At 49.7% G+C, this 12891-nt stretch overlaps 1 protein-coding gene across 1 annotated transcript in view; it reads left to right on the top strand.

Annotated features, from left to right (window-relative positions):
- Window positions 1-12891, top strand: part of LOC144139470 (uncharacterized) — a 53216-nt gene that overhangs the window by 27736 nt on the left and 12589 nt on the right. The window contains exons 3-4 of the mRNA XM_077671805.1: window positions 8950-9038; window positions 10256-10364. Of these exons, the coding sequence (XP_077527931.1) occupies window positions 8950-9038; window positions 10256-10364 (198 nt within the window). The remainder of the gene's footprint in view (window positions 1-8949; window positions 9039-10255; window positions 10365-12891) is intronic.

The raw sequence follows: 12891 nt of genomic DNA, 5'->3' as shown, positions 1-12891 counted from the left end.
TTGAGGTCATCCAGGGCAGAGAAAATGGGTGCCAGTGCGGAATTGTCGGGCATTGCTGGATTTGCTGCTGGTGAGGGTGGGACGAAGGGAGTGGGTGGTTGTGGCAGAAGTGTCTTAAGCTCCGAGAGCTGTTGCTGGAGGGTAGCAATTTGCTTGGCGTTTTCGGCTAATTGTGCTTTTAGTTGTGCATTTTCTTGTGCAAGAGTCGCTAGGTCGGAAGATTCAGCAGTTAACACGGTGGTTTGAGGGGTGGGCAAGGGGGGGAAAGGGTCATCGTGGGGGGTGTGGGCGGCTACAGCTGACCAGCTCACCTGAGAGGGCTTGGAGGCTGGACCGGACGATCTTCGGAGTGTGGAGAGGGCTGGTTGCCGGGTTTCTTGTGCTTGGCGTTGGAGGCGGGTGCGCGCGGGCGGTGGTGGGGGCTTGAGCTTTCGGCGACATTCTCGACTGGCCGTCACGTGGGGGAGTCCGCACAGCTGGCACTGAGGTTGGCAGGGGTGGTCAGGAGCTGGGTTGGGGGTATGGCACCGGGAGCACAGGTTGGGCTGAGGGTTGGGACAGACATCGGGTCGGTGTCCGAGGCCGCCGCACTTCGCACAGCATTGATAGGTATTGCGGTAGGGGCGACAGCGTACCAGGGTGCCGTACGCTTTCACGTAAAATGGCACGTGAGGACCGTCAAACGTGAGTGCTGCTGTGTCCGAGGTGCCGAGCATGCGGGCTTCAACGATGGGCGGTCCGGTGGACGTAATTATGGCTAGGAGTTGCTCAGGAGGTGTTCCAGGGTCGATGCCTTGGATTACTCCGCGAGAAGTCCCCGGGGGGTTCTTAAGGTACGCTGTGACATCATATGTCGTGTCGCCAAGGTGGAGGGTGGTGATCTTGCGCAGAGCGTCGGCGCATACTTCGCTAGGGGTGCTTGTCGTGATAAGATTCTGCTGCGGTTGCGGGAAGGTGATAACTTGCTCGTAGAACGTAGAGGGTGGGATGCCGGTGGCTTGTTGCAGGCTGTGTGCGAGCTGTCGCGCCGGCCAGGCTTCGACGCGTAGGCCGGACCTCGGGCGGATTATCACCTTGTAGTCGTTCATGGGGAGTTTCGGTTGGATTGCCCTGCGTGGAGCAGAGACGGAAGCTGGCACGTGGGTAGTGGAAGGAGTGATGCGCTGGTTGTGGCGCGATCGTAAGATCTGACGCCAGGGGTCATAGGTTGGGAGCGTGCGGCCGCTGTCCGGGTCGTATGTCGGTGGGGCTTGGGGCGATTCTTGCATGTCGACTTCCAGACTCCGCGCAGGCAGGCCGGGCGCCCGAAGGCGTCCACGATTGCAGTTGAGCCGTGTTCTTTGGAACGTTAGGGTTAGCAGAGACGCTCACCGCTTGAAACTTCGGGTGGGTCCGGCGAGGTGAGAAATGGTCCAAGGCTTTTGTGGCGGGTATCAGGGTGAAGCTGATGACTTAGCGAACACGATGATACTAATTATAGAGCGCTGCTCCACGGAGGTCAAAAGCCTGGGCGGTACAAAGCAGTAGCCCATGTGAAGCGGGTGTGGGCTCCGCCTTACTGGAGTAATGGTCGCTGGAAACGCGGCATCAGCAGCGGAACTTGTTTTGTGAATTGCTGCCGCATAACCCTGGGTACGACTTTTCAACAGAGCCGAAGCCTCAAACCTGGTGCCAGGGACTGTCTTTGATGCTTCCAGACTCGAAAGTATCATCGTCAGCACGCATGAACCTCACATAATCTGTGGCGATTTTAACTCACACAACGAAATTCGGGGGAGTGCTTCTACTAATTCTCGCGGAGTAAGATTCGCCGAAGTGAGGTGAAACATTCTATTTAACCGCTCAGTGACGGCAGTGTAACGTTGTTAAAAAACAAGTTTCCAGCTTCGCGGATATTTCTTTCGTGTCAAGCTATTTCATCCGAAAATTTGCTTGGTGTACAGGTTTCCAAACAAGTGGGAGCGATCACTACCCCATTTTTACATCCTCTCCCAGTGCAGCTATGTTTCCACGTGAAATTAAGGTCAAATGCAAAGGCTGGGAAGGCTACAGGGTATCTGCAGATATCCAAGTCACTGCAGCGACTGCGTACGAAGACCTTAAACTAACTTTAACAAACTGCCTTCAAGAATCCTCCCGAACTATGATCAAACGTCTCGATATGTAGACCGACCAAGACTAGAAAAGATTAGGAGCCGTTCGCAGGAGGGCAGAATGAAAGTCACGACGCACTGAGGCATTAGAAGACCTACGAAAGGCTCAAAGAGCACAGAAGCAGGTGAGACGACACTTGGAAAAGTTGAGGAGGTAGCGGTGGCGGGATTTCCGCTCAAAACTAAACATCCACAAACGTCTGTAGCGCATTTGGTGCGTTGTTAAGGGAATGCTCAACAATGTTAAGCAGCTATAACCATTCATAGCGCTGTCGTTGCACGGCGGCATTTTCCGAAAGAGGCGACTGAAGAGTACTCTAGGCTCCTGCCCACAAGATTAGTTCCTCTGACATGCCCTACAAGTGGCTCCTCCGAAGTACCGCCAGCTGCTGGACACGCCATCGACCTCCCTTTTCTCCGCTAGAACTCAACGCAGCGATTTCCTGGCCAGCAAGCGTTCTTGGCCTGGTCAAGACGAAATCACCTGAGGCCATTTCTCACCTGTCCCACCCCTCTCGATTACGTTTCCTGAAATACTACAACTCACTTTCGCTCGCTGTCACCGTACTTTCTGAATGGAAATTAGCAAAGCTAGTGCCATTCGGTAGCATAGAAAATACCCGACGAGAAACTCGGTGATTTTTCAGGCCGTTATAGAAGTCAGTCACATTTAAGAATGTCTCCTTCTCCAACTATACAAAACTCAAATTTAAAACGATGTTACTTTTCTGTCTGATAGGGCTACTTTAGACCAGAACTTAATTTCCCACAACACAGGAAACCATGAATACTGGCCCATAAAATCTGCTCGCACAAATTACGGTCTCCAAACTCTATCGTACACCTTGCCTTTAGTGCTAACAAACATGATTTCCACGATTTATGTATTTGCTCTACGACCGGAATGTTTTTACAATACCACATCAACACGCCGATTTGATGCATTTGGTTTAAACAAATATTTTATTGCGCTTGCGTTTTATCTTTCATTTTTTTGGTGTTGGCGTTCTTTTTGTTGGCTTGAATTTTCAATTTTGTATTTTTTCCTGTCTCTTTTCTGTTGATTGCGCAGTGAGGGATGGGAGCTCCGTCAAGCCACCATATTTGCAGTGGCTTTTTTTTCGCGCCACCTTAGCCATTCTTTTGAATAAAAAAAACCTTCAAATTCAGCTTTAGGTATGATTCTTTCTAACCGATAGCTTTAATTGCTAAGCTGTGTCCGTAAAATTATGAAACAAATGATATTCAGGAGAATGACCTGGTACCTTGAGAGCAAAAAAAATTTATCCACCTCAGATGGACGATTTTTGTGAGAGTAGAGCAGCCAGCGACATCTTAATTTCACTAGTTTAGTCTCTAGAACACGAATCGCATAACGGATACATCCCCATTGCAATAATCTTGGACATTGAATCAGCAATGGATTCCCTTTTCTATGATGCAGTTTCATCATCCCTTGCTGCTCTTGGTTTCGAGGGAAAACTTTACGCGTGAATACCAAGCTACCTTAAGGTCCGAGAACTCTTCATTTGAATTCCGCAATACCCAACTTCCTACTACGCTATACAAAATGGAGTGCCTCAAGGGGCCATCTTGAGCCCTCTCCTCTTCAACCTGACACTCATCCAGCTAAAGCGAGTCTTCTCTACTGTTGTACATGTCACAGTCTGCGAACGGCATTTGCTTTTGTAGTGCTGCGCGATCTCATCGGACCACACAACAAAGATTGCACAAAGCTATCGCGAAAATGTCGGCACACGTTTCACGCGCAAGACTGCATCTATCCTCCGAGAAAAGTGTGTCGATGGCTTTTACTCGCAATAACATGAATCAGTCAGTATCCATTAGTCCTCGGAGGCCGAACCGTGCAGTATGTACGTACTCAAAGATTTCTCTTAATCTTAATAAAGCGTAATCTCGCGTGGGCTCCACAGGTTAAAAGTCTCTGTACGAGAAAATCTGCGATGTCCAAGACTGTCGGGTATCTTGCCGGTAGTCGATGGGGCAGTGACTGCCGCTCCGTGATAATGCTTTCTAAAGCTTATGTCGACGGCGTAATTCGCTACAGTCTCCCTGTCCTCCGAAAACTGTCACCCACAAGCAGAAAGCAACGAAATCCGGCAAAAACCTATTGCCTTCGTATCTGCCTCGGGCTTGCCAGGTGGTCGTCGTGCTTGGGTACTGTCGCTGAAGCTGGCTGTCTGCCCTTGGGCGTGATTGGATCCAAGAAACCATGCGGATACATCCGCGACACCGGATGCGCGCCAATACCCATATATTAACGCGCATAATAGAAAATGGTAACTCAATATTTAATCGAAGATTGAAGAGATTGCACTTTTAGTGGCATCTTATTTCCCGCCATGAACCCTTTTGCCATGAATATTTAATAGATGCAACATCCCCGGTATTGACGTTAAAAAGAAAATGTCTCAAAGTGGCTTGTTACAGTTAACACTCGGCTAAGTTAGCCGGCTATACTCAGGCAGAAACCAAAATATTACAGGTGGCTCGTGTACGCTTGATCACAGTTCCTCTGGGATCATTATTTCGTGCACTTCCCAGACTTCTCTCGTCACCTCGAGCGGGCAACGTCATCTGTACAAGCCGAGCTTTACGCCGTGAAGGAAGCCATCCGGTACATTCTCCGCCAACCACCGGGGCAATGGACGATCTTCACAGGTTCCAAAGCAGCCCTCCAAAGCCTACAACGCAACGACTGCTTCAGCATTCACGAACACTCCTCTCGTGAAATAACATACTTGCACCACTTAGAGAAGGGCACTGGGCACCAGGTGATAATTCAGTGTCTTTCAGGCCACTGTGGTGCTCCACGTAACGAAAATGAAGACAACAGCTCGCAGGGGCCTACAAATGCATAATAAGAGGAAGGTCTTCTCCACCAAGCATGATGCATAAGCTTTGACGAAAGCACTTTTTTTAATGGAGCAGAACCATCACTGGTCTCCACCATAGCACCACTATGCCTTCTTGCACTACATAGACCCCGCACGCAGGACCAAGCTGCCAGAGCGACTACGGCGCGGGCTATAACCTTTGTACCACTGATTAGACGTAAACGCAGCGCTTACGAAAACATACCTGTTTCGACTCCCTGCAACCTCAAACCTTTGGGATAACTGCGCATCGCCAGAAACCGCGAAACACGTACTGTTAGAGTGTCCCGCTAATATGCTCTGGAGGTTCCGTTTGGTACAGGAAATTAAGAACCTACGCCCAGGTCCAATCATCTTAGAAGTACTGCTCGGTCCATGCCACCCCCTTCAGCTCAACGCAAAACACTAGTGGCGTTATATGAATGCGTAGACGATATTGGCGCCACTGAAAGGATTTACAATACTACTGTGCTCGTGCTGTTCATCCAACTGTTCAGTAAACTGCACGCTGTCTGCTTTTTTTACTTCTTTTCCCTTATTTCGTCTCTCCTGTTATTTACAGGGCCTTTCCTATCCTCCTTTACCCATTTCTCAGCCGAGTAGAATGTGGGTGCTGAGATTCTGGCAAACCTCTTTGCTTCCTTCTCTAATAAAGATCATTCTCTTTCTCTCTCTCTATCTTTTTGGTACAGAAGACGGCAGTCACTTTAGAGAGTAAAAAGCGCATTTGAGTTCCTATTGCATTTGAAGCTGTCTCTCCAGCGTAGGAGCAGAGTGCGTTGCCACCACGCTGTACACCAGCACGCTGCCAGCGTTGGTACAAGCATTAGACTAGTGGGTGGAGTGCTAACTGTACATCACCTGACAGATGTACTTGAGAGCACGTGTGTAGAACAGGCACACTCCAGGCACAGAGAGAACCGACCTAGGGGAAGCTGTGGCACAATTAAGGGTCGCCAGTCTGCCCGTTAAAGAAAAGATGAAGAAACGGAAACTAGAAAGTACCGAAAATACGATCTAGCAGTAACGAAGACTTTGATTAGTATCACCAGGTCGTCGCCTTTAGAGCCCGTGAGCAGACTTTAGTGTCTCCAAGAATTTTCTGTCGTGACTTTGCGGCCCCTATTTGTATATCAATACGCCCATGCTGATGATTTTACATAATGTGTGTTGTACGGTCAACCTCCAAGGTCGCGTGGCATCCGCAGCTACATCGCGGGCACGGCGCGTGAAAGGGAAGCGCGAGGAGTTGTGCAGAGCGACCAGACACACCCAAACCACCTTCTGACTCGAGTCAAGGAAGACCCGCGACTAAGACGTCTCAGGGCCCTAGGACTTGCCGTTGGTGTAGGAGAGGTTCACACTAACGATCTACCTGCCCAGCAAAGGACGAAAATGCAACTCATGTCACAAAAAGAACACCTTTTGTCCGTATGCCTCTCCAAACGGGTGGACATTGTTCAATGCACCGATCAGGAAGCCGAGTGTGCGTTTCTTAGCACCGTGAGTTCACCTGGCATCCACAACTGGGAAGCTACCATCATTGTGCAAGGACAACCTTTGAAATTTAAAATAGACACGGGCGCAGATGAAACTGTATTCTCCCCAGAAGGCTTCGAACGACTTCAACGTCATCCCATTTTGGTCAACTCTCAACGGAAGCTCCACGGGCCAGTTGGATGGCCGTTGTCTGTACGGGGAGTAGCACGACTGTAGCTAGCGTTCCGAGATCAACAGACCCCCGAAGATGTCTACGTTCTCGACGAAGTGCGCTACCCTTTCCTCGGGAAGCCAGCAATTGAAAAGCTCCGGCTGATCACTTGCCTCAACTCCATCAGCCACATGGTCAACCCTAAAAAGGAGTTCTAGTCACTTTTCACTGGCATTGGCACTGTTCCAGGAGAGCACGTCATTCGCCTTCAAGATGGAGCGACGCCGTTTTCACTGTGCTCGCCCCGACGCATTCCAACTCCCGTTTACGAGAAGACCAAAAAGGAACTGGAACGGATGGAACGAACCCAGACCTGCTCCCGCCATAGAAGCAACGGTGGAACTTGCTGCAGACGAAGACACACCGCTACAGTCATGGCCGTCCCCCTCTCAGATATCAAAAGCCCCAGAGCCACCCCAAACGTTCTGCCTTTTCAGCCCCTGAAGCTCCTCGAGACGCCACGACCTTAGTCACCGCTTCTGGAGTTCCCGGTGCGTCTTCAGTGTGCCGGGGTGAGCACTGCCCCCCACACCTTCGTTCCAAAGCCACAGAAGGTATCTGCCCAGGAGCCGCAAGCGGGGACTTCGGCTAAAAACACACCCCTGGCGGCCGTCCAGGAGCAAGTCTGTGTGCTGTAGCCATCGAGGGCTCCCCGGACACCATCATGCCTGAGGAGTATCCCCAGTTGAAGAAAGCACTGCTTCAGGTGACCAAGATGATTTCGCAGATGGAGCCCGTCGCTGATGCGCTTAGCGTGAAGCGATTGAACATCAAGAACAAGATTCGCACGTACGCCGACGAGAAAGCCCACCTGCAGGGAGCGCTCATGCGCGAGCGCCGCACGACGCAAGGCACGGATCGCGTCAGTTCTACGTTGTTCGGAGGTGCCAAAGTCCAGCCACCTCCATCCTTGCCAAAGCGAAACACCAGCATCGCACTCAACTCTATTCGGCCCCTCATATTCCCGCCTGCTCTTCCGAGGTTTTATTCTTTAAAGAAAAGTGAACCATTGGTTGTTGACCTGACACGGGATGGCCCGGTTACAAGTACCTCGACCAGCAGGGCCATCGCCAACCTCATCTGCAGTCCGGGAAGCTCAGAAAGCGTCAGAAAGAGTGGAGGTGTCGCGAGAGGTGGACGCACTTCAAGTAACGAATCAAGTGGGAGACGCTCCCCCAGCGCTAGGAGTGGACGTGGATCTGCGAGAAGATCTGAGCCCAGGACCACCCCAACGTCAGGCAACAGGGGCTCGAGCACTCCAGTGCCGTCTGCGCCGGTTATAATCGGCTTCGGAAGCCCGGCAACGCCCTCTCCGCCGCCTCCACCCACTGCTCCTATGGCGACCTCTGACCCTCAGCAAGCTGGCGCCGACTCTGACCCCAAAGACGTGAACGAAAACAGCTTGCTCAAACGGAGGTTCAACAATCGTAACAACAATGTGGCGGGAAATGGGTCAACCCAGGAAGCACATAGCCGCTGTGGACACTGTGTAATTCGACCGAAGAAGTATACGGCCTGAACCTCCCTCACTCGTTTATTTCGGAGGGAGATGTTGTACCCTCACTCGTTTATTTGGGAGGGAGATGTACGGTCAACCTCCAAGGTCGCGTGGCATCCGCAGCTACATCGCGGACGAGGCGCGTGACAGGGAAGCGCGAGAAGTTTTCTAGAACCGATCTTGGAATAAAGTGGTGCTGACGCGGAGCTTCTTGGTCGGCCTCCTGCTCTCAGCATACACCTACGACCATCCTTAAAACAATGTGTTGCGCTGTCTTGCGCTGTAAAAGACGTGTAGATTTGATGTTGTTTCCGTTTCAACTTTATATAGCTCTTCAGATTTTATTTTATCAACGTCTAATTTTTATAAGCAGGAAATGCATTACGAAATTGTACACCTTGTCTCGCGCATGTGCAATATGGACTTGCCACATTTTTTTATTTATTTCATACATATTTCGTACATATTTTTGGTCTATGACTGCTTACAACCTAGTAATACTGGTTGCTAATTATAATTTGTCTGCTTTAGAAACGGTGTAGTTCACTCGCACAGATTTTTGTTTCGCTTGCTTTTCGCTTTATGTCTCAAAGCTGTTTTTTAACATATTACGAAACACCTCTACGTTTTCGAATTCACAGCTTTCATGCGATAAAAAACCTGGCAGAAATGCGTTTTTTTTATTTTTAGGTGCAAGCCCTTAGGATTTGGCTGCTCTCGGGAATGTCCCGAAGCCCCCTTCCCAGCATGTTGCCGGGAGACCTGCCCCCCAAAAATCTGTGAGTATTTGCTCAGCGATAACACCAACTATTCTGTTGAAAACTGTGTAGCCTTCGGCAGCGAGAAGAATTAAAACCATAGAGGCCACGTATAACACACTTATATAAATAATGGCCTTCCTCGTGTGGCTCAAACCAGTGACCATTGTCGTTTCACGCAGGCCGATACTTCTACTACACCTATTTGTTACGCAACTAATCACCGGCGCAGTACTCATGACTTTGCCTGGAAGCGGCCATTTCGTCTTGAGTACCCTACGTCTACAACAAGCCTGTGAAAGGCCCCATGTGGGGCACTAAATAATGTGTCAAATGATTCTCTATTGCGTCGCCAGTTAGCTCACCCCTTCATTATGCCGTTTGTTGCATCACAAACAAAAATTTCTGATTGCCGAACAACTTTGAATGTTGAAGGTGAAAACGTTTTCTTATTCTGGGAATTTATCCTGTCCAACCTCTCCTTCTATTTTTACGCCTTGCTTTTAAGCCCTTACTTACTCTACTTCAACCTTCACCCTTCAGCCGCTCCCTCCTCTTCGGCGCCTTCGCATCATTCATCACTGGCCCTCTTTTTCCCTCTACCACCCCCTGTGGTGTAAAGTGACTACTGGCAACGTTTTTGACCATGCTGAGGGCGAAGGTAAAAAACAAGCACAAGCACAAGTCTCTTGTGGTAGCGTTAATACTGCATGCGCAATGTAAAACAATGGCCGTTTAGGTAATGGAAAGCGCCATTGTCATTGTTTTTCAAAAGTGATAGGGCGAAAGAGAACCAGCTGCACTGAAGGTGTTCTAAAAGTCAAGTGCGCTTCTAAACCTGCCGATACACGTGCCCACATTCTGACTCATGCGCATGCGCTGAAAGAGCATGAAGTACAGCGTGTCGGAATGTAAAATAGGGTCTGGGGGAAAGTAAGGGTTAAAGGCCTTTGCTGTTCCTGCGCAGTGGCACGCCACCAAGTCAAAGGCCATAAGGTTTGCTCTGGGGCGAAAGAAAAACACTGGCAGTTGATCCCTACCGACTTCTACTTCAGTGTAAATCTCGCTATAAAAATGCCTTCACAGGAGTTTTGCAGGTGACGCTTCTATCGCTAATAGTTTTATTAATATCTTTTTATTTGTAGCAACTATTATATGGTTAACCTTATATTGTACGCTTTGCAGAAAAATATTGTATTAAGAGTACACGTTGAAAGCGGCGGTTGTCTTTTATTTAGACCCCTGCATGATGTCGGACCGCACACTTTTGAAAGACGGAGAATCAAAAAGCCTGCAAACTCCTTGTGAGAAATACATCTGCAATAATGGAACTCTCACCACAGAGAAGTATGTCCTAGATTTTTCGAGATTGTGACTCTTTGTAGTGCAGTTTGGCCACATCACAAATTGTACACGCTTGTATATTAATACCTGACCACCTGGCTGCCCCCAAAAATAGGTTGTATGTCGCATAAATACTGGTTCTACTTGACTGGCTCTTCTTACCATAAAAGCACCATTATATAATACTTTTTCCGATATAACCACGTACAGCCTCGCAAATTTTTAATAATATATCGGGAGCGGCGACCGATCGGCATTTCAGCGCCTTATCACGGTGTTCAGCAGCGAAAAAGGCGAGAGCACGCGCACGCGCCTAGGGCTACATCTTCTGTATGAGAGTCGTCTGCTACGCTGTTTCCTTGAGAGTGGTGCACCCCCTGCCACTGCATCTGAATGCCTTTGTTCTCGAGAAACAGTGGTTATTTGAAGCGCATGCGCATATCAAATGCGCGTTTGATTTTTCTTTCGGTTCACTTGCCCCGCACAGCGCGAGGAATATTGCCACTGGAAAGAGAAATAAAAGTAGAATAGGATGGTTTTTTTTTTCTGGCCGGAATGGCCTCAGGCCGCTGCACGATACAATGCGATAAATAAAAAATCTGATAAAAATAAAAACTTGTGCCCCACTTTGCTTAGCTACCTTTGGCGGTAGCGAAACGTCCTTGCAAGATAAGAAAAATGGCAGCATCTCCACTCCGTAGATGATGGCGAGGGTGCGGAGTACGGGTACTCGAAATGGTATCCAAGTTGCGCCCCGATTGACATCCGACTTGCGCCCCGACCATCATTCGATGTGAGCCTTGAGTTGCAACTTGATTATTCCATAAATGAAACTGCAACTTACGGCTCAAATATAATTTCGCTTGATTTTCACTTGATGGTGGTGTTCGCACGGATGGACGCTGGCGGATATTGGGAGGTGCTACGGCACTCCACGCTCTTACAGGCGAGGGGGTAGGCCGTTTGACTCTCGGGTACTAACACACGGATAAGGAGAGTTAAACACACGCCTGTGAAGTCAACAGTCAATAGTTTCTTCTTTCAATTACATACCAGAACGCTATCCGTCAGTCCTTGGCTGCGGGAGAAAGGAATATTTGTAGGTAGGTCAGTGAATTGTCGTCATTGCGGTAAACTGGAGACCATAGAGCACATTTTCTTGGACTGTTCTGACACAGTGTTCCACTGTGACATTCTCCAGCGGACACTACAGAAAGAACTGCCGGTATATCTGCACAGAATACGTTTCCTTCCAACGCGTAACGATGGAGGCATGTCACTTGACATGTTTATAGCCTTGAAGGAAGGAATGCGTTTTTTCGTCCATCGGGATCATTAGGGGTGGAGGAGGCCCACAGGGCCGCCGCGACCGCCAGGGCCCGGGAAGTGGTCAGGAATTGGCCTGACTCCCCCGGGTCACGCAACATCTGTTCCCAGTGGTGAGGGGAGGGAACGGGTGAGTACGGGTCTGCGGGGCATTCGCAGAGGGAATGGTAGTGAGTGTCGAGTGCCCCGCAGGCTGGACAGCCTTGAGCCTGCACAGTCTCTGGAAACGTCGTATGGCCGTGCGTCATGCAGACCCGGATGCACGACCTGCAAGGGAATACTTTATTGATAGCATTGCTTATATCAGAGATGTAATGAAAATGCAATACGAGCAACCTGACTAGGCTAACATATTTGATGAACTAGTCAACCTGAAATGCTTTTAACACGCCCCACCCGTAGCAGCGGGAAGGGTTTTATCATTATGTTTTGCTGAGGCATGTGTCATTGTTTGATAGGTTTTTTACCGTTATGTTGTGTTGAGGCATCTGTCATTGTTTTGTTTTTGTTCACTGTACCAAGCCGGTCGTAAAGAAAAAAACGGTCGTAGCCCAACGGGTAAGACGACGGACACTAACTCTGTCTGGTCTACCAGACACAGGATCGAATCGTACCGGTGCCTGTGTGATTTTTGTGATTCTAAATGCTATGCGCACTGACGCGGACGCACATTGTGCGGTCCTAAGGTACTCCGCACCTAAAACACAGGGGCTGTGTTGCCCTGAGGAGAACAGCGGAGCAGATAGTTCTGTGCGCGTGCGCGTACCCTCGCCTGTTTTGCCGGTGAACACCGTGATAAGGCGCTGACATCCCGATCGGCCGTCGCTCGCGCTATATTATTAAAAATTTGGGAAGCTGCACACTCTATTTGCGTGAAGTGCGTGGTCCTTTTTAAATGCATAGCATTTTAGTAACTCACAATGTCACGCGGCGTTGGCGTGCCTTGTCGTAGTCCGCATGCGCGCCTAGTCGTAGTCCGCAGCGAGGAAGAAATAACAGTTTCCGGCGCCCGGTTTCGAACCCATGACGCCGCGGGCGGAGCGCAAGGTGCCCGGCGCACTACCGACCGAGCCACGAAACCGACACAGATTTCGATGCACCGAAAGCGCCTTATATCCTTCACTCATTTCTCGTTTGTTTCGAAAGCGCCACAAGTTGTCCCGCGCCTCCAAAAGATGGCGACACGGGTCCCGCGATCGAGAGA

This window comes from Haemaphysalis longicornis, unplaced genomic scaffold (genome assembly GCF_048455015.1).
Source record: "Haemaphysalis longicornis isolate Haplotype H1 unplaced genomic scaffold, Haemaphysalis longicornis Haplotype H1 scaffold_5, whole genome shotgun sequence".
Classification (NCBI taxonomy): domain Eukaryota; kingdom Metazoa; phylum Arthropoda; class Arachnida; order Ixodida; family Ixodidae; genus Haemaphysalis; species Haemaphysalis longicornis.
Note: the sequence above shows the minus strand (reverse complement) of the source record. Positions and strands in the feature narration are given on the sequence as shown.